Below are 25,755 nucleotides of genomic sequence, written 5' to 3'. Positions count from 1 at the left end.
TCCTACACTTCTTGACATCCTGCGGACCACTCTCTAGAGCAAGGCTCTAGTTCAGCCTGCTGTGTGTCCAAGAAACATCTCCCTTAACTTGTTCTATTGTATTAATGGACTAAACCCATTAAAAAGTTAGGAGTCACACTTCATTTTTTAAGAGAGTTCCTTAAACACAAGGTGAGGGACACCTGAGTGGCTCAGTTGGTTGAGTGACCAACTCTTGGTTTCGGCTCAGGTCGTGATCCTGGAGTGGTGAGATTGAGCGCCATGTCAGGCTCTGTGCTCAGCATGGATTCTGCTTCAGATTCTTTCCCTACCGCTCCCACTCTCTCTCTTTCTCAAATAAACAAAATCTTAAAAAAAAAAAATGACGTGATTTCCCTTTTCCATCCCCTGCTGTATTATCTTCCTTGGAAATGTCCCCTGGACACTTTTTCAGACAAGGAACAAATTTTTCTTTTTCTTTTTTTTTTTTTAAGATTTTATTTTTAGTAATCTCTACACCCAACATGGGGCTCGAACCCACAACCCTGAGATCAAGAGTCTCATGTTCCACTAAGAGAGCCAGCCCAACACCCCCGAGATTTCTTCCTTCTCAACAGTTTGATATACTAGTCTACTGGTAAATAAATCACACTTGAAAAGTTTTTGAAGTGCATTCATGTATACATTTTTAATTAAATTCTTCCAATATCCTCAAAGGCCAGTCAGATATTTTTCAGAGACAATGTTAGCATGACAGATTCAGAGACATCTGGAAGCCAGGGGTGGAGGTGGGCTGGTGCCCCCAACTCAGTGACTAATTCATGTCTAACACATGGCCCTCAGCATCTCCGAGGGAGGTGCTTAGAGGTCATGCCCCACACCATTTTCCGGAACCAACTGGGCCATTCCAGACTCAGAATGGCCCACAGAATAGGCCAACAATTCCCAAGGAAGAAAGTATCCAGGGCGCCACCGGATCATTCTATCCATCTTGCCTCATCCCAGCAATCAGCGCTCCAGTCCTGTACGATCCTCAGGATTTTGTTCTTCACAACTGGGCCCTCCAGCCTCGTCATCATATTTGGGGCATAATTCTGTTTCGTCTCCCTGTGAAAGGTAAGAATCAGGCTTTGTACCCTCACATTTGGTTTTCTTCTGCGGTCCTAGAGAAGTATGCACAACGTCAAGGACAGAAATTCACCACGCCGGAGACCACTCTGGTCCCACGCAGCAGACTGAGAACAATGGTGCTGCGCTTGGGAGTCAGGGATGGAGTCCAAGGGCCTCGGTTCAACCACTTACTGAGTGCGGTCAGCAGCCTCCGCCAGCTCAGTGATCCTGCCCCCTGTTACTCACACTCTGGTGGAGTCTCCTCCCTCACTGGGCTATGGTTCGTCTGTGTGACCAAAAGAGTAAGGCCGAAGTGGTGGACGCCACTTTCAACAGGAAGTAATCAAAGACTGCGGTCTTTTTTTGGGTGCTCTCTCTCTCACTTGTTGTGCAGGAAGCCAGCTGCACTGTCATGAGCAGCCCTACAGGGAGCATTGAGGACTCTGGCCCACAGCCATATGGGTCAGTGTGGAAATATCTAGTCTCCATCCACCTCCAGTCGGGCTTACCTGAGGCCTCAGGGAAGACCATGAGCTAGACCCACCCAGTCAAACTGCTTCCGTATTTCTGACCCTCAGAAATTTTATAAGGAAATTCATGTGTGTTGCCTTAAGTGACTAAACTTTGAGGTAAATTTGTTACAGGGCAACAGACAAGGAATACTCCAGGTGTTACAACCTCCACCCAGAATCCACTGCTCGCTGAGAGCGTCGTGGTTTCATGCTTCATAGACACACTTCCTTTCCATCCTCACAAGACCTCCATGGAGAAGCCGCCATCCCACTTCACAGAGGGGGAAACAGACTCAGAAAGGTAAAGGAACTTGTTCACAGTCATATGGTTGTCAAGTGCTGATCGATCAGTTAAGACCAGGGTGGAAGGTGAAGGATAGAAAGAATTTAAAATCAGACGGGAGAATCCAGGTCAGTTTTCCCATCAGGCACAAGCAGGAGCTGGGGTCTGATCAGCCACATAAAGGCGAGTATAAATCCCCAGGAAATGAGGGAGGGACATTAGCAACATCTGCACTAGCTTTTTGGGTCCAGAGTCTCCCTCTTTACGAGGAGCTTTGCTTGGGTGCTGTTTCTGCACAGGGAACCCAGCAGAGACTTACAGAACAACCTTCTCTTTCCACTTGCGCTGCTGGAAGGCCTCCCACAGGAGCACTATGCCCCTGCGCCCAATGTCGTTCTTGCTCACGTCCAGGTATCTCAGGCTCTGGTTGTGGAGGAGCATGGAAGCCATAGTCTGGCAGCAGACGGAGGTGAATAGGCACTTTTCCAGCCTGTGGGATGGAAGCAGACAGTAGACAAGTTGCCACGCCCCACATCTGAGAGCTCAGCCCATCCTAACCCTGTAAGTCCTAACTCCAGGAAGTTATGAGCCACATAACCTCTTTCCGAAATTGCCACCGTGCATCAGCTTTGCTCAACCAAAAAAATATTTACTTAGCACCCCCTGTGTACCAGGCACTGTCCTGGCCATTGTTGATATAGCAGTGAGGAAAACAGCATCCCTGGCTTCCTGGAACTCATAACTGATTGGGGCTGGGGGAGGACGCATGTCACTAGATATATTTGAAGAGCACCGTTGGTTTTGCTATTCTAGTGTGCAAGGGGTTCTGGTTCCTCTATGAATAGGTCCCTCTGCTTTCCCAGGCTGTGTGAAAAAAGCAGGAGAGATGGTCCCGAAAGGAGCTGCGTCACATAAGTACCGCATATCGTAAATTCAGAGCAAGCATAAAAGAGGAAGTGGTGTGTAGGTGAGCAAAAGGTACAGAGAGGGGGTGGTTTTGGGTCCCATTTTTGAGCAGAGTACAATTTCCGTGGGAGCAAGGCTATTATAAGCAATGCAGAACAGACAGGACAGAGGGGCCCTGGGGTCCCTGTGTCTCCTACATGTGCATCCTTTGCTTTCTTTCCGGTGGCTTGCCTCCCCTGCCCTGTGAACCTCCGCTAGCTGATAAATGACAAGCTGGAAACTGCTGCCCAAGCCAAAACTACAAGAGCATGCATTCAGCTTTGCATTAGTTTATAAAGGTCCTGACCCTGTTTCTGTCAGGGAGGCACTTGCTAAACAGTGCACCAGCTAAAACATCCCTTAACCTTGATCAGAGTCAAGTAAATCATTTCCTTTCAACAGTAGAAGGAGGAGGGGCACCTGGGGGGCTCAGCTGGTTCAGTTTTTGCCTTCGGCTCAGGTCATGATCCCAGAGTCCTGGGATCGAGTCCCGCATTGGGCTCCCTGCTCAGCGGGGAGCCTGCTTCTCCCTCTGCCTCTGCCTCTCTCTCTCTCATGAATAAATAAGTAAAACCTTTTTAAAAAAACAATAGAAGGAGGAGAGTCATTCTAAAATAATTCTAACTATAAGTAAGACCCACAGGTATGTGAGGATTTTTTTTTTTTTAAATGAAGAGAATAAGCAATAGAAACCTGGGTTCTTCTTGGGAAAAATAAAGATATAGATGGCTTTTCTACAAGACTAGAATTCCACAGAATGAAATCTAGGGGATTTTTAGATCAAGAAGTTTGGGATGGGGGCGGTCCATGAATTTTATACTCAGCCAAGTTACTGCTCATCAGTGGAAGTAGATTATAAAAAGTGGTCTCACACAAGAAAGGCTTAGAGAACACCAAGTAAATGCTCACCTGGAAATTTATTTCATTCTTGAAAATATATTTCACTCAGTCTAAGAGATAAATCAATGCTTAAAACCTAAGATTAAATTTCTGGAGAAAAAGAATCGTGAGCTGGGGCGCCTGGCTGGCTTAGCCAGGAGAGCATGTGAGTCTTGATCTCAGGGTTGTGAGTTTGAGCCCCACGTCGAGTGTACAGATTACTTAAAATAAACATTTTTTTTAATATATTTTTTTTTAGAGAGAGCGCACGCATGAGGAGGGGCAGAAGGAGAGGGAGCGAGGACCTCAAGCAGGTACCACACCGAATGCAGAGCCTGACGCGAGGCTCTGTCTCACGACCCTGAGATCATGACGTAAGCCAAAATCAAGAGTCAGGTGCTTAACTGACTGAGCCACCCAGGTGCCCCAAAATAAAAATTAAAAAAAAAATGAATTATAGTGAACACTGAATTTCCTTAGACTAGCTAATTATCAACAAAAATGAAATCCATTATCAGTACTAATCCTAAGAAATTACAGATGTAACATAAAACAACGATTTTAATGATCTAGTCTTCAAATCCAGATTATACTAATAGAGAACAGAAAATGCGGGCAGAAAAGAGGCAAAACAGTTTCATCCATGGATCACTAGAGAAGAGATGTTTCCAAATCTTTCCCAAACACTTAATGTAACCATGATATGAATTAAAAATAGGATCGCTCTTGTCAAATTGCTGGCTAGTATGCATGTTGGCATAGAGACCATTTAGGAGAAGAAGACAAAAAATTATACGTAAAAAAGAATCCTTAAGTACAAATGTCGATTTCAGAAGACCAGCTATGTCAGGCATCGGTCCACAGCCAACAAAGAAACTTTTACCGAATGGAAGACTATTTCCTAGAACCATGGTCCTGCAAGTGCACCATGCATGGGAGCCACCTGGGCGTGAAGGTTGAGGGGTCTGCGGGCTCACCCCCAGAGTACCACGTGACCCAGCAGCCCCACCTCTGCGTCCCCATCCAAGGAAGTGGAACCAGGATCTCCAAGAGCACCCTCATTCCCTGCAGCATTACCCACGGTAGCTACCACCCAGAAACAGCCCCCATGCCCACCAACAGGTGAATGGACACAGAAAATGTGGCATTTACACACGATGGAATATTATCCAGCCATAAGAAAGAAGGAAATCCTGCCATTTGTGACATCCTGGATGCACCTGGAGGGCTTTATGCTGAATGAAATAAGCCAGACAGAGAAAGGGAAACCCTGCAATGATTTGCATTTCTAACAACTCCCCAGAGGAAGAAGTTCCCGGTCTGAGGATCCCCTTTCTGAACCCTGCACTGAGGCTGCCCAGTCCTCCAACTAAATGGAGGAAAAACCCCGGAAGTGCAAAAACCCTTTCCCGTATTCCGCTCAGAGAATTTTACAGACCATTGTTGCAAAAGAGGAGACGGGGTGACTTACTCCAGAATCTGGAGGCCAGACTTGGGTTTCGTGAGGGCCTCAAAGAGCAGGATAACTCCATCATCCTTCAGGTTGTTAAAACCAAGGTCCAGGCTTCTCAAATTTTTGTTTTTATCCAGAGCGGAGGCCAAGTCTTGACAGCAGTCAGAGGTCAGGGCACAGTTTCTCAGCCTGCGAAGAAACGTGTCAAGAAAACCAACCAAAACACCTTTAGATTTTACTCCTTTCCTGCCTTTTTTTTTTTTGCATAACAGCGTTATCAAGATATTCCTAACATAACCAATATCATTCACCCATTTAGATTGTACAAATCAACATCTTTTAGTATATTTACAGAGGACATTTTCATCACCCCAAAAAGGAAAACCCTGTACCCTTTTAATTCCCAATTTCTTCCCCCAGCCCACCCCCAACTCGAGCAACCTCTATCTGGTTCTGGATATTAATCCAAAGGAATTGGAATCAGGATCTTGAAAAGATCTTGAAAAAAATATGTCTTTCATTTACCATAATATTTTCAAGATTCACCCATATTGTAGCATGTATCAATACATTGTTCCTTTCTATAGTTCAATAATATTCCATCATTTGGATACACCACACATTCTCCATTCATGCATCAGCTTATCAACGCTTGGGTTGTTTCCACTTTTTGGCTATTACAAATAACGCCACTATGAACATCTGTGACATTTCGGCGTGAATGTATGTTTTTCTGTTGCATGTGTACCTAGCCATGGAATTGCTGACTCCTATGTTAGGTCTACATTTAACCTTTTGAGGAGCAGCTAGACTGTTTTCCAAAGCACCTGCACCACTTCCTGCTTGACTTTGGGAAGCTAAAATTTAATGGGTTCAGGGGATATTTTGTGCCCCCTTTTTTCATTTCTGGTTTTATGAGCTAGCAAATTTCTTCATGGTTTAAGACCATCTAAGTTTATTTTCTGTTAATAATAGACAAAAGCACCCTACATTGGTGTTCTGAGTCCCATTTCAACATGTATGGGGGGGTCCCCCCCACTAAGAAACAGGAAAGCCCAGATGGTAATAGTGTCTGAGAAATCCACTCAATTCTGACACTATGTACAGATCATCAGATTGTGCAGGCTAAGGGCTCAGTCCTACGAGACTGCTTCCCTCACCTCCCTCCCCTAAGACACCAGCCGCAAGGCCAGGCTGGGCTCCTATAAAGTGGAGGTTCCAACTCCAACCCAGGATGCCAGTCACCAGTCAGGTTCCCATGACCCCCTCCTTGGATTCGGTTCATTTGCTGAAGCAGCTCGCAGAACTCAGGAAACCCATTTACTCATTCGATTACCATTTGGCTATAAAAGGATAGAACTCAGGAACAGCAGATGGGAGAGATGCAAAGGGGGAGGCATGGGGAGAGGACACACAGAGCTTCCATGTCCTCTCCAGGTGAGCTGCTCTCCCTGCATCTCCATGTGTTCACCCACCTAGAAGCTCTCAAATCCCATTCTTTGGGGCTTATATGGTAGCTTCGTTACACAGGCATGATTAATTAAATCGTTGGCTTTGGGTGGCTGGTTCCACCTCCAGCCCCTCTCCTCTCCCCAGAGGTCAGGGGGAAGGACTTAAAGTTCTTTTTTTTTTTTTTTTTAAAGATTTATTTATTGGGCGCCTGGGTGGCTCAGTCGGTTAAGCGACTGCCTTCGGCTCAGGTCATGATCCTGGAGTCCCGGGATCGAGTCCTGCATCGGGCTCCCTGCTCAGTGGGGGGTCTGCTTCTCCCTCTGATCCTCCCCCTTCTCATGCTCTGTCTCTCTCATTCTCTCCCTCTCAAATAAATAAAATCTTTAAAAAAAAAAGATTTATTTATTTACTTGACAGAGAGAGACACAGCAGGAGAGGGAACACAAGCAGGGGGAGTGGGAGAGGGAGAACTGGACTCCCCGCTGAGCAGGGAGCCCGATGCGGGGCTCGATCCCAGGACCCCGGGATCATGACCTGAGCCGAAGGCAGACGCTTAACAACTGAGCCACCCAGGCACCCCAGGACTTAAAGTTCTAACCCTCTAATCACAAGGCTGGTTCTTGGGGCAATAACCCCCCATCCTTGGTGCTTTCCAAAAGTCACTCATTAACATAATAATAGACACCTTTATAGTTCTCACCACTTAGGTATTTCCAAGGGTTTGGGGAACTCTGTACCAGAAACAGGGATGAAGACCAAATACACATTTCTTAGGTTATAAATCACAATATCACACATCCTGACGCTCAAGGGAAATCATTTAAAGAATTTATGATTGAGATCATATGCACACACACACACACACACAGAGCAGTTTTCTTCAATCACTCTATTCTACTCCAGGGATCCTCAAGAAGAGGATATTTTGGGACTCACACCAGCCTCTGTAGAGGACACATAGGATGCTGTAGGGCGCTGCAAAGCTGTTTGGCTCCTTCGTCCTTCAAGGCATTTTCTGCCAAGCTCAGATGGGTCAGCATCTCATTATTCTTGAGGGAAGAGGTAAGACTTTTACAGGTAAGCCATGTGAGGTCACAATTCTCCAATCTGGGGGACAGAAACACACAGATGGGAGGCACTTTAATCCATGTGCATGACCAGATTTTCTTTGTCCCGTACTGGGAGATGAACATTGCCATCTGGGCTTTTTTTTCGGTGTAAAAGCCTCATCACACCTCTGTTACCACCTCTTAGAGCTTCCAAGTCCTAAAGAAGAGTAGCAGCCTTCCTGTGAGGCTAGGGGAGTGGAGGAGATGTGGGTCAGGAAAATAGTTATAGGGATTAGAAGGACGGGAAAGAGACCACCAACGGCTAAAGAATACGTAACAGAACTGGGGTGGCCCAGAAGAGACAGCCTTTCACAAGCTTAAAAAAATAAATGCTTACTCAAAAAAATATATATATCAAATAAATATACATAAATATATATATATATTTAAGCATATATATATATGCTTTAAAAAGATTCATTAAAGACAGGAACAGGCATTTGTAGTAGAGAAACCAAGATGAATAGTAAGGTCATGAAAACATTTTCATAGTAATGAAGGAAATATAGGTTAAAACGATAAGATATGATCTCCTGCTTGTCAGACTGGCAAAATCAGTAGGGAGAATACAGACGATAACAATGGCCAGACAGGGACTCGGAGTTATGGGAAGCGGCATCCACCTGCTGGCGGGACTGAAAACTGGTGCAAAGACTCGACACAAGCTGGTAAAATGGAAGATGGATGCTCTCCATGACCTAGAGATCCCACTGCTGGAGTGCTCTTCACAGCGTGTGCGTGCGTGTAAACAGCCCAAACCTCAGGCCGGTAGGACAGATACCTACATTGTTGCATATTCACACAATTGTTCTCATTGAGCAGTGACGAGGAATGGGCTTCTGAAGCAACTAAGCACAAAAATGTCAGTTGATCAGAAAACATATAGTAGCTGAGGCCACTTACGTGAAATTCAGAGCAATGCGAAACTGCGTGGTGCTCCGTTTAAGAATACACATGTGAGGGGTGCCTGGGTGGCTCAGTCAGTTGGACATCTGCCTTTGGCTCAGGTCATGATCCCGGGGTCCTGGGATCGAGTCCTGCCTTGGGCTCCCTACTCAGAGGGGAGCCTGTTTCTCCTTCTCCCTCTGTGTTCTCCCTCTCTCTTTCTCACAAATAAATAAAATCTTAAAAAAAAAAAAAAGAATACATGTGTGAGGGGCCTGATCAGCCCAATTCAAGGCAGCTATCGTGAGGGGTAGGGCAGGGATCAATGTAACCCGTGAGGAAAGAAAACAGTACCGGTGAGGTTCTAGGTCATAAGCTGGATGACAGATACATCGGGCTCGTTGTAACTATGTTTTCCAGGGTATTAGGTATAAATGTGTACTTTTTCGTGGACATTCTCTCTCGCGCGCCTGGACTCTTCATGGACCCATCTATGCAGTTGACTCCAGCACGAGACTTAAGTTGGCACACATTCCTCCATTACTGCTCTTCTCCCAGAATCACGCAATTCACTGAACAAATGAGCAACAGTCATGACAACAACAACAAGACTTACACCAGCTTCTCCAGTTGGGCCCCTGACAGGCAATACGCCCCAAATGTCTCCAGACGTCTACTTCTTAGCATTAGTGTCTTCAAGTGTTTGTCACTTCCAAGATCCCTGGCAAGATCAACCCAACACTTAGGGGTAACCGAGCAGTCTTCTAACCTATGGAGGCCACACAAAAATGCCAAGTCCGAGTTCCTGGGGAAAATGGTACCCATGTAGCCATGTAGATCCCATCTACTGTCCCACATCCTTGTTCTTCACACAAGAGTGACTCCAGGGGTGATTTCCATCTTCTCCAGCTGGTAAGCTTGCACCAAATTCAGCATCTTAGTCACAGAGTATCAAATAATAGACATTTGGGGCCATAACCAGCTAGCACGGGCTTGCAGCTGGGCTCTATCCATGAACCAGAGACTCAATTCAGCCCTTGAAATAAATGCAACTTCTTTTTACATTTATCTGCCCAACAATCTTCAAGACAAAGAACTGAGGTTTCAGTCACATGGGATCACAGCTGCCATCTTGTCAAGCTAGGTTTCCATCGGAAGTCGACTGTTACCCAACTACTGTGCTGAACCACCTCCAGGTCTGGCCACCTGAGCCTCGGAGGCTCCACTCAGCTCTGACCAGTGTGAAGGACCAGAGCTGCCAGGTGGAAACAAGAGGTTGCCCAAGCTTTGTCGGCACAACGTAACACACGGAAAGGCTGGTGGGGATGCTAAGCACTTGGGTGCTGGGATGTGTTTAATTACTGACTCTGGTGAGAAAAGCCCTGATGTGCAGTGTTGGCCAATGTCTAGTGTGAATGCTCCCACGGTGGCTGAGTTACCCATGTGGAGCTGTTAAATGCACAGCAGGAGCACCCCACCGCACAAATGCAACAACCTCAGGAACACACGCTGGGAGTTGGCAAACTATGGCCATGGGCCAAGTCTCCTGGCCACCTGGTTTTGTACAGCCTGTGAACTAAGAACTTAAAAAAATTTTTAAATGGTTAAAAAAAAAAATCAAAAGAATATTTTGTGACACATGAAAATTAAATGAAGTTCAAATCCCTGTACCCATAATAAATATCAGCAAATTATATAGTGGGATAGAGTTATTAAAATTGTATAATTCTTAATAAATTATTAATAATTGGTATTAATAAGTGGTATTATTAGCAGATATTCAATAAATTAATAATAATACAGTTTTATTGAAAGACAGCCACACCTGTTCATTTACATATTGGCCGCATAAACTTTAGCCCTATAATGGCAGAGTTGAAAAGTCAAGACAAAGACCGTATGGCCCACAGAGCTGAAAATACTTATCTGGCCCTTCATAGAAAAAGTTTGCTGCACCTTGGCATTGATAATAGTATAGTAAAGAAATTAGGAGGTGATGGGTTTTGATAATCTATTAATTTTTTCTCATATGGTTTTTTTTTTTAAGATTTTATTTATTTATTTGAGAGAGACAGAATGAGAGAGAACACATGAGAGGGGGGAGGGTCAGAGGGAGAAGCAGACTCCCCGCCGAGCAGGGAGCCCGATGCGGGACTCGATCCCGGGACTCCAGGATCATGACCTGAGCCGAAGACAGTCGCTTAACCGACTGAGCCACCCAGGCGCCCCTCATATGGTTTATTTAATTGTAAGTCTGTATGATTTAACTTTTCAATAATGCTGTTCGACAATCAGCTCACAAAACTGCCGTCTTAGCAATCTCCTCTTGTGAGCCAGTTTGAGGTAGGTGAAGCTCACCAATGGGGCTCTAGTCTCCCTATCTCAGACACATCTAGGACATGGTCCAATTGTAGAGCATGAAAAGGTGAGAGAATGGTGGTTGCCAAGGCAGGGGTGTGGAAGAAATGGGAGAGAATGTTCTTCTGGTTGTAAGATGCATGAGTTCTGGAGATCTAATGTACAGCTTGGTAGCTGTGGTTGACAATACCGTCGTATATACCTGAAATTTGCCAAGAGAGTGGATCTTAAATGCCCCTCCCCACAAATGGTAACTGTGTGAGGTGGTAGGTGTGTTAATTAGCTTGATGGTGTTGATTATTTCTCAGTGGGTATGTATATCAAATTATCACATTGCCCACCTTAAAAAAAAAAAAAAAGCCGAGTAAAACTAACAACGATGAGATCAAAAGAAAGGTGACAGGAAGACCGCGCATGTAATCCCACCTCTGAAAGAACAGTCTGGGCGCCAGGGTCTCTCTAGATCCCAGGCTCATCTTACCTCAGACACTGCAGATAGCACTGTGGGCTTTTCAAGGCTGTGCACAGAAACTCCATGGCCTCACATCTCACTTCTGTGCCTTGTATTTCCAAGTATCTCAGATACCGGTTTTCAATCAAAACTTGGATTAAGTCTTCATTCAACATGGAGGGATGTAGACGTCTAAAGCTGGAGAGGTAAGCAGTGCCTAGTTATAATAAGATCTCATCAGCTCATTAGTTCTTTTCTCAAAAACAGCTTTATTGAGGTATAAACAATATCAATAAATGCATCTATCATATTTTAATGGTTACAATTTGATGAGTTTGGACATATGCATACACCCGGGAAACCATTACCACAATCGAGGTGGCTAATTAGTCCTCCAGCTTTATTGAGATGTGATCGACACATAACAATAAGTTTAAGGTGTAGGACATGTTGATTTGATACATTAATATATTGCAAGATGATTACTGCCTTGGCATTGGGTAACACCTTCATCCCATCACAAAATTATTTCTTTTTCTTTTTTGTGATGAGAACACTGAAGATGGAGTCCCAGCAACTTTGGAGTATACCATACAGTATTATTGACTACTGTCACAATGCTGAATATCAGATTCCCAGAACTTATGACCAACATCTGCTCATTAGCTAATCACTTCTAGATTTAATTCGTCTATAAATATGTGAGGGCCTTTCTGTGAGGTCTGAACTGGGTTCTCAGCTCAGCGTGGCCTCCCTGTTTGGGTGACCTTATGTAGATCACTTACCTTCCAAACTTCAGTTTCGGGTCCACAAGAGAGAGTGCATGATGCCTTCTTCTTAAGATGGGTGTGGGAATTAATATACACGACACCTGTAATTGGCTCTGCAGAGTGCTTGATGTATAGTAGTTACTCAATACATGGGAGCTAATAATAGTCATCATAATAATAGGAGAGAAAATTGGTCAGACACTGGCTAGGGGCCACATGCTGTCTGGTGGGTTATTTCAAGGCATTTTGATGAGTTATTGCGTTTCTGGATCTTAAAAACCAGAGAACGAGAGCATGATATAGTGGCTAGGAGAACAGATTCTGGAGCCAAGATGTGCATGAGAGACTCTTGACTCCAGGAAACAAAGTGAGGTTGCTGGAGGGGAGGTGGGTGGGGGGAGGTGGTAACTGGGTGATGGGCATTAAGGAGGGCGCATGATGTGATGAGCACTGGGTGTTATACACAACTAATGAGTCGCTGAACGTTACATCAAAAACTAATGATGTATCATATATTGGTTAATTGAATTTAAATAAAAATAAAAAAATCTGTATTTTAAGTATGTATTAACTGTATCACCTTGCGCCCCAGTTTGTTTATCTGTGAAATGGGGAAACCTACTCCATTTGTATGTCCTTTTTGGAAAAATGATCTCACTCATATGTGGAATCTAAAAAAGCAAACAGGGGCGCCTGGGTGGCTCAGTTGGTTAAGCGACTGCCTTCGGCTCAGGTCATGATCCTGGAGTCCCTGGATCAAGTCCCGCATCGGGCTCCCTGCTCGGCAGGGAGTCTGCTTCTCCCTCTGACCCTCCCCCCTCTCATGTGCTCTCTCTCTCTCTCTCTCTCATTCTCTCTCTCAAATAAATAAAATCTTAAAAAAAAAAAAGCAAACAAACCCAAAACTCAGAAAAAGAGATCAGTTTTTTGTTGGTGTCAGAGGCAGGAGGTGGAGGAATTGGGTGAGAGTGGTCAAAAGGGACAAGCTTCCATGTAAAAGATGCAAAAGTACTGGGAATGTGATGTACAGCCCGAGGACTGCAGTTAACATGGCTAGGTGGTATATTTGAAAGTTGCCAAGAGAGTAGATCCTTCTCATCACGAGGAATAAAAACATTTGGTCGCTCTAGGAGGTGATGAATATTAACTTACTGAAGTGATCATTCTGCAATATATGCATGTCAAGTCATTATGCGGCATACCTACACAGGGCTGTTTGTCCATTCTATCTCAGTAAGACTAGAAGGGGAAAAACGATACACATGGATGCTTTCTGCAAGTCTATATGAGTAGAGAAGGGGTAGAAAAACGGGATGGGAAACAGACTCTTTCCAAGGAATTCCTTCTAACCAGGGTCTGTTTTATACGCACATTAGTTTTTGCAGTTTACACCCAGGATGTCTCAGAGCCGTAGAAAGAATCTTCACTGACTCAGTCTCCATAGAAGTGTTTGTCACAGTCAGGACTTCCAAATTCTCATGTGTCCTAAACACGGAGCAGAAGTCTTGCCACCAGAGAAAACACTGGTCACTGCTTTCTGGTCTATGTGCAAGAGAGAAAAGAGAACATGGCTCGTCGTCAGAGGTTAAACTTGAGAAAACCTACTTGTAAACCCAGGGCTGATGTTTCCGACCCTGGTTGTGATCACAGACCCTTTATGACTCCAGTAAGGCTCTCTAATAAAAAAAAAAAATGCCCAGGAATACCATTGCAAGACTTCTCACTTTATTCCAGGAAAACTTGTGGCCTTAAATAAGGATACCTAGATTTTCCTATGACGTAGGAAGAGAGTTGTTGTTCTAATCACTTAGGATTTATAGGGGGGGCAGAAATTGAATTATATCTGTATCCTATATTCTTACTCTTTGTTTAGAAAATTATTAAAAAGAAAAAAAACTAGGAACAGAATAAGGGAAAAATTAATTTCTTTTGGCATGGTGAGTACAGGAAAGGAAAATCCACAGCCAGACCAATATGGGATATAATTGGACTCTGGAAGGACCTGCTAAATATTTCCCTTCATTTTTCACTGTGCAATCTTTTCAGAGAGGCTGGCCAAGAGATACAGTGAGGATTTTTGTTTCATGCTGTTTGTATTCTAGTTGTAAATAACTGAAAAGCAAATGAAGGGGGGACTGGTTTAATAATCTCCAATACACCTAGAAGACTTGAGTATACCTCATTGGAGAAGATGTACACAGACATTAAAATATTTCTAAGACCTATTAGATGAAAAAAGAAAATTTCAGAATTCTTCTTACACTAGCATGCCATTTTTGTTTAAGATGAAATCCCATAAAATAAAACCATGTGCTTTTCACACCCATTTTAAATGCAAACACATAAAAATAATACTAACTCCATGTATGGGAGTGGGGGAAGGGGATACAGGTGGTCAAAGGGTACAAACCTCCAGTTATAAGATGAATAGGTTCTGCATGAGAGACGATGGACTCTGAAAAACAAACTGAGGGGTCTAGAGGGGAGGGGGGTGGGAGGATGGGTTGGCCTGGTGGTGGGTATTGAGGAGGGCACGTTCTGCATGGAGCACTGGGTGTTATGCACAAACAATGAATCATGGAACAAGACATCAAAAACTAATGATGTAATGTATGGGGATTAACATAAGAATTAAAAAAAATGAATAGGTTCTGGGGACGTACTGTCCAGCTGGATGATTATCAATGACAATACCATATTGTATATTGGAAAGTCATTTGAGAGTAAAAGTTCTCATCTCACACACACACACACACACACACAAACTGTAGGTGAGGTGATGGATATATTAGATGACCTTATCATGGTAATCCTTTTGCCGTGTGTACATATTCTCTACCTTGTATACCTTAAACATACACAAGGTTACATGTCAATTATAGCTCCAAAAAGCGGGGATAAATAGACCAGCTCCCTTCCAGAACTGTCCCAAAAGTTATCAACAGACTGACCAAAACAAAGGAAATTTCTCACCTTTTAAGAGTTCTGCTAGTGTTAGGTTTTAAGATTATTCAGACTTATATCAAGACATTATGGTTAGACTTTTGAGGTCTTTGTTGGGAAGACCAATATGCAAAACTGAGCTGTTTGGAGTTGCTCACGTAAGTTGGAAGTAGACATAAAATAGTCCTTCCTGTGCAATCATTCCACCCAGGAGATACTAAGGTTCCCTGGAGAGCAATTTGGAGCTATCTGTGATATAAAGTTAGAGAGATGATGTGTGCACTCTGTGATTGGGCAATTCCTTTTCTAACAATATACCCTAGCACAGGGTGCCTGGGTGGCTCAGTTGGTTAAGCAACTGCCTTCAGCTCAGGTCATGATCCTGGAGTCCCTGGATCGAGTCCCGCATCGGGCTCCCTGCTCAGCAGCGAGTCTGCTTCTCCCTCTGACCCTCCCCCCTCTCATGTACTCTCTCTCATTCTCGCTCTCCCAAATAAATAAATAAATCTTTAAAAAAAAACCAAAACAACAACAAAAAAAAAACAATATACCCTAGCACAGGGGTCGGCAAATTTCTTCTGTAAGTGGTCAGCTAGCAAATATATTCAGCTTTCATAAACCAAAAAATTTGGGGAAACCTCCCAACTCTGCCATAGCAGTGTGGTGGCACTTGGGACATATGTCATAGGCAAGCATGGCTGCAATCTGACTAAAGTTTATTTACAAAAACCAACAGTAAACTGGGTTTGGCTCCCAGGCCGTAATTTGCTTACCTCTGCCCTGGAGAAACTCACATGTGCCAGAGGAAGATAGGGCATTGCTTGACGTGCCAACACACGGAGGAGAACCTAGATGTCCCCTAACTTCAGAAGAGGTCCATTTTATTTATCTAGCCATATATTAGACTAATGTAGGATATTTAAAATGAACCTGACAACAACCCAGCAACACGTTTAAGATTTATGCTGGCTTTCATGGAAGAAAAATGTTTCTGGAAGAGATCGTGGCTCCTTTACAAAGAGCAACTAAGGAATGAGGGGCGCACTCTAATTTTGCATCAAAAAGGGTTGGGCTCCCTCCCATGACTCCAATCCCAGGGGTCAGTCTAGTTTTCTGGCTCTTCATCATAGCCACCAGAGGTCTGATTTCAGTTTAAGTCTTAGCTTCAACCAGCTGTGTGACCTTGGACAAGTTATGACTCTATCTGACCTCCATTGCTTCATGGTGTCCAATGGTGACGTTAAAGGGAATAATTCACATAAAGTAAAAATACCTGGCACCATGTCTGGTACAGGGCAAAGTATGAAAACTGTATGAGAAAATGAGTGGCCAGTCTGTCACTTCTTAAGAAAAATAAATCCACTATATTTAAGTATGGATCTTCCAAGAGAGTATTTCAGTTGAGTGGTGGGAATAAGAATCACATTAGTAATTATAGCTTGTATTTATTGGTAGGAACTAAAGGCTGAGACAGGTTTGGCGTATCATGCCTATTATCTCATTTAATCTTCATAAAAACCTTGTGGGGTATGTACTATTTTTTAAATCATTTTTAAAAAATCATTTCCTCATGAAGAAACAGACCCAAAAAAGTTAGGTAAACTTGTCCAAAGACACACAGTTTGTTGGTCTCTGGAGGAGATGGAGAACTCAAGCTCTTGCCCAGGAAGCCAGAACACCCACTTCACATCACAGTGGGGAGTAGGGAAGAAACAGTGAATAGAAGTGGTGTTTTCAAGGTGTTTGGTAGGAAAACAAGGAGGGAGATGTGATAGTCCCCTGATGAGGACATGTCGTTTTCAGTTCTTTTTTCCCTAATGAAAGATGGAAGTGATGTTTTTACACTGAAAGGAAAGCTCCCTTGGAGCTGTACTGCCCAATATGGCAGCCACTAGCTACACGTGACTATTCAAATTTAAATTAAAGTTAAATGAAATTTAAAATGTAGTGCCTCTGTCACACTAGCCATATTCCAAGTGCTCAGTAGTCACACATAGCTAGTGGATTTCCACCATCAGAGAAAGACCCATTGAACAGCACTTCCCTAGAGACTAACAAGCTGGTGGTATACGGAAGTGGGGGTGACAGGTGAAGCAAGGTCCCCACATAGAAGGGAGGGGAGGGCATGCAGAATAGAGATAGGGAAGGTAAACAAATCATCTTGCTTTTCCAGGATTCTCCTAGTTTTAGCATGGAAATCTGCATCCTAGGAGCACCTCCTGTTTTAGAACTGAAAGTCCCGTGTGTGAGGGACCGCCTCAGGAAAGCTGGTTACCCTGGATGCCTGGGGGATGGTAGGCAAGGTCCCTGGGAAGCACAGGTTGCCAAAGGAAAGATAAGAGCACTCACTCAGTGGAATGGAGGGGATCCGGGTTGAGTGCGCACATTTGGGTGATGGTCAGGCTAATAGTCAGTTCTAGATCCCGCAAACGTTGACAGTGCTTAAGACAAAAAGCAGACACTTGCATGTCTTTCTTCTTGTTGATGATCAAAGCAGCTTTCTGACAATCACTTAGGATCTGACTTACAAATGCCTCCTCCTGGATTTCATGCAGACAGTAGAATAGCTGTGGGACGCCATGGTGCAGGGTTGGTGGGTTACATTCATATGGCAGGGCTGCCACTTTCAGCAATTTCTTCTTATTACCCAGGGACAGCTTGCATCCAAATGACTTCCCTGCAGCTGAAGCGCACGTTTCATTTAAAAGACCAAATAAGAAAAGCCCCATCTGAGCAAGATAGTTTTTTTTTCTTCCTGGATATGTTATCAGGCGTATGATCTGAACACGGTCCAACACCCGGAAATTTCTGAGTCTTTGTGGGAAGCACAGAACATACAACAAGGCAGCAAAAAACTCCTGGAAGCTTATGACAGCAAAAGCGTAACGGTCTCTGTCACCTGCCACCCTTTGGAAAATATTCACACGGAGAAAAGTAGCAACAGCGGTCTTATCCAGCTTGGCTTGCTCAAGGTCTTTCGTGTCAAATACCCATCGCATGTTCCACATACCTTCTGCAGCCAAGTAACACAGACCTGCCAGTTGCTTCTGATGAGTGTTACTGGGAAGTCTTCCAGGTTTGGTTGGAAATAAGCTAGACAGATATTGGACGAATACAGCTGTGGCATTTGGATATGCCTGTGCAAGGTCTGCTCCTCTCTCCATCTGCTGCCTCAGACAAGAACACACCATCCAGCAAACTGCAGGGACCTGACACATGGAGAAGAGAATTGTGTTTCCCATGACAAAACTCAAGGCTTCATCAGCATCCCTCTTGTTTCTGAAATATGTTCTGAAATACTTGGCTCTTTCTGTCATGCTAAACCCTGTAAGCGTTATAAAAGAGGGATGTTTTAGGAAGGGCTTAAGTTTCCTCCAAGACGTGAACCTCAGGGTGATCAGTAAGGCGGCTTCAGGGAGCATTTTTTTGCTCAGCAAACTGGTCAGGAGGACAGACCCAGGCAATTTCTGGCTCCAGTCGTCACTCAGGTCAGCTGGTCTATCCGGGAGGGTCAGTGATACTTCCTCAAAGCCATCAAAGAGGAGCAGAAGTTGGTCTGGTTTGGACATAATCTTGGACATGAGAGACCGTGCCCCGGGCCACTTATGGGCAATCAGCTCGGAGAAGCTCTGCTCGTCCACCTGGGCCATTTCCGTGCAATGGAAGTAGAAAGCACACCAGAACTTGTGGGGGTAGAACTTGTTTTCTGCCCACTCCACCATCACCTTTTTGGCCAAGCTTGTTTTTCCAACCCCAGCAACTCCCTGTAGGACCACAGTCTTGGGCTGTCTACCTTGAGGTCTTTGGGGAAGAAAAATACATGGTAAGAACCTCTCGTGTCTCTCTATGTCTTGGTAGAAGAAGTCTATGTGGTTCCCAAACCAAGTGGTCACGATACGTATCATGGAATACTCATCCATAATGTGCAGTTTGTACTCTTGTATTTTATCTGGATTAGCAAGGTGGGAGAAATACAGGGTACAGTGTCAGAGTTATTTAAGAACTGATTGAACGAAAAGAAAACTAGCCTTGACATCTACATCAAGTCCCATGACACACCTGCACACATCATGCTCTTTTCATGACAACATTGCACCAATGAAGAAGCTGTGAGTAATCAGAAAAGTCAACCTGAAGTGGCTTAAACAGAGAAGGACCGCTTTTTACTTAGTAAATTTGGGGAGGGGTGTGTAAAGCTGTTGAAACTGACTCGGTGGTTCTGCAGCTTCAGGGCCAAGTAACACCGCATTGCTGTAAGTACATTCTCTATACTTCTTGCCTCATGATCAAGAGATTACTGTTGTCGTTATGTTATCGTTATGTCCTAAGTTATATTTATATTCGAAACAGAAATAGTGGGGAGGAGGGACATGTTCACGGCTCATGTATACTTCCATCGGTACAAACTGAAGCACTCAGGAGACTTTTAGTTATATCTCGTGGCCTAGCGCCATCAGATGGTTAACCCCAACTTTAAGGAAGCCCAGAGAAAAAAGTATTTCCCTTAGGGCTGGGTCCATTTTATCCCTAAATAAAATATATTCTGTCAATACATGAGATATGGGGTAGGGAGTTAACAGGATCTGTCACAGCCTTTATCTCAACCTGTGATTCTCTCTCCCCTCCCCTCAACAGGAAACTTTACAAATTAGACATGATGTCTGACTCCAACTTCATTCCCTCCACCTCCAGGTGATCGAGAGGAGGAAGCTTACTACAAGTTCAAGATCTATATACTTATTAGCTTTATGAGGATAAGCAAGTCACAGAATCTCTAAGCCTCCAGCCTGCCATCTCCAAAATAAAATAGAGTTTACAACTCTGGCTCAGACTGTGGTGTCAGAACCATCAGCCCTCCAGTGTTTGTTGAATGGGTGAAATCTAACTGTGCTAAGGCTGGAACTGGGGATCCCACACCCCACTTACTGTGTGCTTTCATAATAGATTAGAGTGTTGCCCTTGGGCCCTCAGCTCCTTTTGACCTCATCTCTTCACACAAGTACGTGGGCCAGTCTTAACCAACCAGAGCTCTTCATCATTTCATTCATTGTTGAGCTCGTGAGCTCAGTTCATTCAGCTCAGTCAGTTCTAGGATGAGTGCTGGAGCAATGAGAAAATACTGCTCTTTCTGCTGATGGTGCTAAACAGATACAATGTAAGGTAGCTGGTGGCCAAGATGGCCACTGCGGTAGGAGAAACCACTCATGGCTGAGTCCCACAGAGAAGAGGGAGCTAGGAGAAGGACAGAAGTGATGCCTCACTGACATCACTCAATGCCTCCAGCTGGGCTGGTGGCTGGACTTCTGAGTTAGGTATGTCTACAACTACTCTTTTTTCTTAAAATTCTGATTCATAGAAGAGACGCTGACATACTAATTTACAATCTGCCTTTCCTCAGGAACCAAGCTCCTTACCCCAACCCACAGTCCATTTTCTTCCAGGCTTTGTCACAATGCCAGGACATACCAGATTCTCCTTCCTCCAAATTTACTGGCATTTCTCTTGGGTTCGAGTCCTCTGGCTCCAGGTTGGGTAGAATGTCTGGAACAGACAGGAAAGGAGACTGTTGCGCTGGAATGATTGACAGGACAGGGAAAGCCACATGGAAGGAATGGGCCCTTTCAGGATAGGAGCAACCACACCATCTGAGGGTCCCATTCTCTCACCACCTTAGTCCAGGGAGAAGAAGATTGCCTAGACTCCATCATGATGTTAGGAAGTGAGAAAATGGTGTTGTTTTAGGATGTACTGATGAAGTACTCAGTAACATAAATTGATAGCTCAGTCAAACACAGAGGGAGCAATATACACAAACATGCATATGTATATGTAAAATATATGCAGACTTTAAAATCTATGCATGTGCACATATATACGTATGTGTATATATCTACATATATACATATATGTATGTATATGAAAATCATGTGTATATACACACAAACACATACATATAGAGTTATTGATTCTTCTTATTCATGCTATTTATGTTCTATAAAATTACTGTGAATATTCAATTAGCCCCATGAATATAGGGTTAGGTTCCTGTAGCCTCTGCTTACATTTTTGACTCTTCAATACATAACCATGGTCTATGTGTTTTTTTTGTTTAAAGAAATCTTATTCAATATATATTATTGATTCATGAACACTGAACTCACAGTCAACAGCACTATAACTCATGCCTGAATGAAGCTTACCCAACACATATATTTTCTCTGTGCTTGTGATGCTAAACAGCCCTTCACCACTATGCTTGGGGAGGGGGCAGTTAAACAGCAACATCACCAACAAGATATACAAAAACATAAAGAAGTAGCACCAAATAGACTGTGGAAAGGATGCTTGTTTACAGGATGAGTGCACAGGTAAGAAGGCAGAGCACTGCTTTATTCAACTGCAGCTGGGAACATCTGTGTCCAATTTTTCTCCACCCTACATGTCCGTAAATGACTATGAAAGTGTCACAATTACTGATTCTGGAGTTACAAATAAATTTGAGTGAATACACAGATTCACAAACATGGAATCCATAAATAATGAAGATAGAGTATATATAGATACCAGATAAGCAATATCTGGTTAAATTTTTTAAAACTATGCTAATATAATGGTCTTTGGCTTTTGGGGTCAGAGTCATCAGCATACTCCACTATTTGCCTTCTTGTTCAGATGGCCAATATGGGTAGCCAGTAAAATATTTAGTTCTTTAACACTCAAATCCATTCCCATTTTTAAAAAATATTTTATTTATTTATTTGCTAGAGAGTACAAGCAGGAGGAGTGGCAGGCAGAGGGAGAAGCAGGTTCCTTGCTGAGCAAGGAGCCTGAGGTGGGACTTGATCCCAGGACGCTGGGATCATGACCCGAGCTGTTTAACCAACTGAGCCACCCAGGTGTCCCCTCATCCCCATTTTGTATACCAGATTATTACTCACCATTTAGCTCCATCTGTACCCGAAGACAGAGTTCTGTCTGGTTCATTTTGGCAAAGATGTCATGAGTCACATCCCAAGCTAGTCGTCCAGGGAAGAACTCCACCAAGAGATGAACCACCTCTCCCCATCTGGCTGTCTTCACCTGGTCCCAGGTGATCTGGACAGAGCCAGGCCTGGGGTTCTCATCCACTAAAAGCTGCTTGAATGTTTGTAGCTCCTCCTTGCTTAAATAGACCATGTAGAGCATGACCCCATTTTCAAAAGGGGAGTTGGAGGAGGCAGAGGACATCAAGGATGAGATTAAATAACAAGGGGAAGAAGAAGAGCTAGAAGTGCAAGAAGAAGAACAGGAGGAAGACCAAGAGGAAGAGCTGGAGGAAGAACAAGAAGAGCGGGAGGAAGAGCAGGAAAAAGGGCCAGACTTCAGATTCACATCACTCATCTTCACTCAAGACCTAGCACCTTAGTGCCAGTGATAAAGACAACCAATTGGAAGAGAGAACAGACCAGACCTGTGGAGACATGAAAATATAAGAAAATGAAAACCCACCCAAGAGGACAGATTTATCTAATCCATATTTGGTAGAGCATACCATGTTACCAGATACTCTCTTTAGCTCCTTCCCCGCAAGGTTCTTTCTCTTGTGGAAAAACCTAGGGGCTTGTCCAGTATTTGGGCTTAGTGTTTGGACTCAAATCCACTTTGTAGTTTTTATTTTTATTTTATTTTATTATTTTATTCTTGATGCCATGTATTAGCAAGGTAGCTGGCCAAAGCACAGCACCTCTCTGTGCCTCTTTTCTGATCTTTGATCTTGGGACCAGAGCATACCTATTGATGAGGGTGTGAGGATTCTCAAAGAGACAAATCTACAGGTACATTCAGAGCTGTGCCTGGCACATCATAGCTAACAATTATTTGGGGCTTACGTCTATGCCACGGTTATTTTAAAGACTCAATGGGAGGGCGGAGCAAGATGGCGGAGGAGTAGGAGACCTAAAGTTCATCTGGTCCCAGGAACTCAGCTGGATAGGGATCAAACCATTCTGAACACCTACAAACTCAACAGGAGATCGAAGATAAGAATAGCAACAACTCTCTGAACAGAAAAGCGACCACTTTCTGGAAGGTAGGACGTGCGGAGAAGTGAATCCGAGGCGATATTCGGGAGGATAGACGGCGGGGGAGGGGCCTCCGTCGGCCGCTTCTGGCAACTGATAGAGCCGCGGGGCACAAAATCGGAACTTTTAAAAGTCTGCTCCGCCGAGGGACGTCACTCTGGTGGCTAAGCGGGGGGTGGAACCCTCCGGGACAGTGTGGTCTCGGGACCCTCGGGGTCACAGAAAGACCGGGGGTGCCTGAGGGCGGCAGAGCTCCCAGGTAACGGAGCAGGGAAGCCGGCTGCAGAGGCGGAGCCCAGGCGCGGGCTCTCAGCTCGGGGTGGCCCTAAGCCGTGATCCGCGGCCCAGTCGGGCCCCTGCTCCTCCAGCAGGGACCCCACAAGCGGCAGATCCGGGGAGACTCCCCTTCCTCCCCCGGGAGGAGCCGCGCGGGAGGGCACCGCAGGGATCTGCTGGGTTTGGGGACTCCACCCGGGGTCGGGTGCCAGATATAGAAACGCGCGGTCACAGGCCGGGTGAGCACGGGGTGCGGCCGGAGACCGGGGAGACGGGAGTGACTGGCGGCTTTTCTCTGGGGCTCACTGAGGAGCGGGGCCCCGAGTTCTCGGCTCCTCCGGGGCGGAGATTGGGAGGCCGCCATTTTCACTCTCCGCCTCCAACGCTGGACGGAAAGCTCGCAGGGAACAAAAGCCCCGGAGAGCAAAGCCGAGCAGATGACTTAGCCGGGAGGGGGCAAGGGCGGGGCACTTCCGCCTCCGGCAGAGACATTTGGAAACCACGGCAACAGGCCCCTCCCCAGAAGATCAGCGAGAACAGCCAGCCAAGACCAAGTTTACCGATCAATGAGAACGGCAGAACTCCAGCGCTGGGGGAATACTGCACATAGAATTCACGGCTTTTTTACCATGATTCTGTAGTCTTGCAAAGTTAATTTTTTTTAACTGTCTTTTTTTTTGAATTTTTCTTTTTCCCTTTTTCAACTAACATCTTATCAATCTCTTTTTTAAAAAATATTTTTTATTTTTCATTTTTAGAGTCATATTCTATCCCTTCATAGTAGTTACCCTTATTTTTGGTATATATATAAGTTGTTCTCTCTTTAAAATTTTGAGATACAGTTTCTTCTAACAGATCAAAATGTACCCTAAATCTCTAGTGTATGGCTTTGTCTAGTCTCCTGCCTGATCACATTCTCTCCCCCCTCCTTTTTTTTAAATCTTCTTTCTTTTTTCAACCAACTTATCAATTCCTTTTATAAAATCTTTTATAATTTTCATCTTTACAGTCATATTCCATTCCTTCATCATATGAACCCTTATTTTTTTTTATTTTTTTTAAGATTTTATTTATCTGACAGAGAGAGACACAGCGTGAGAGCGAACACAAGCAGGGGGAGTGGGAGAGGGAGAAGCAGGCTTCCCCCCGAGCAGGGAGCCCGATGCGGGGCTCGATCCCAGGACCCCGGGATCATGACCTGAGCCGAAGGCAGACGCTTAACGACTGAGCCACCAGGTGCCCTTAACCCTTATTTTTTTACATATATAAGTTTTTCTTTCTTTAAAATTTTGGGAGGCATTTTCTTCTAACAGACCAAAATATGTCCAAAATCTAGTGTGTGGCATTGATCTATGCACCAGCCTGATCATATTCTGCCATTTGCCAGGGATGTCCACTATCACCACTGCTATTCAACATAGTATTGGAAGTCCTAGCCACAGCAATCAGACAACAAAAAGAAATCAAAGGCATCCAAATCGGCAAAGAGGAAGTCAAACTCTCACTCTTTGCAGATGATATGATACTTTATGTGGAAAACCCAAAAGACTCCACCCCAAAACTGCTAGAACTCATACAGGAATTCAGTAAAGTGGCAGGATATAAAATCAATGCACAGAAGTCAGTGGCATTCCTATACACCAACAACAAGACAGAAGAAAGAGAAATTAAGGAGGCGATCCCATTTACAATTGCACCCAAAACCATAAGATACCTAGGAATAAATCTAACCAAAGAGGCAAAGAATCTGTACTCAGAAAACTATAAAATACTCATGAAAGAAATTGAGGAAGACACAAAGAATGGAAAAACATTCCATGCTTATGGATTGGAAGAACAAATATTGTGAAGATGTCAATGCTACCTAGAGCAATCTACACATTCAGTGCAATCCCCATCAAAATACCATCCACTTTTTTCAAAGAAATGGAACAAATAATCCTAAAATTTGTATGGAACCAGAAAAGACCCCAAATAGCCAGAGGAATGTTGAAAAAGAAAAGCAAAGCTGGTGGCATCACAATTCCAGACTTCCAGCTCTATTAAAAAGCTGTCATTATCAAGACAGTATGGTACTGGCACAAAAACAGTCACATAGATCAATGGAACAGAATAGAGAGCCCAGAAATGGACCCTCAACTCTATGGTCAACTCATCTTTGACAAAGCAGGAAAGAATGTCCAATGGAAAAAAGACAGTCTCTTCAACAAATGGTGTTGGGAAAATTGGACAGCCACATGCAGAAGAATGAAACTGGACCATTTCCTTACACCACACACAAAAATAGACT

General features: G+C 44.2%; 1 protein-coding gene across 1 annotated transcript; it reads right to left on the bottom strand.

The window, feature by feature from the left end:
- Nucleotides 1–987: 987 nt before the first annotated feature.
- LOC117998008 (NACHT, LRR and PYD domains-containing protein 8-like) lies at nt 988–22,662 on the bottom strand. Its single transcript, XM_034986528.1, has 11 exons — nt 22,068–22,662; nt 20,596–20,670; nt 17,515–19,078; nt 15,456–15,491; nt 13,558–13,728; nt 11,447–11,614; nt 9,224–9,376; nt 7,550–7,720; nt 5,180–5,350; nt 2,212–2,374; nt 988–1,086 (listed from the first exon to the last, which is right to left on the bottom strand). The coding sequence occupies exons 1-11, from the start codon at nt 22,507–22,509 to the stop codon at nt 988–990; spliced, it is 3,213 nt and encodes a 1,070-aa protein (XP_034842419.1). The 5' UTR covers nt 22,510–22,662.
- Between the last annotated feature and the right edge of the window lie 3,093 nt (nt 22,663–25,755).

Source organism: Mirounga leonina, unplaced genomic scaffold (assembly GCF_011800145.1).
Source record: "Mirounga leonina isolate KUSES-001 unplaced genomic scaffold, KU_Mleo_1.0 Mir_376, whole genome shotgun sequence".
Classification (NCBI taxonomy): Eukaryota; Metazoa; Chordata; class Mammalia; order Carnivora; family Phocidae; genus Mirounga; species Mirounga leonina.
The sequence above is the reverse complement of the archived record's forward strand: the minus strand, read 5'-3'. Positions and strand labels throughout refer to the sequence as shown.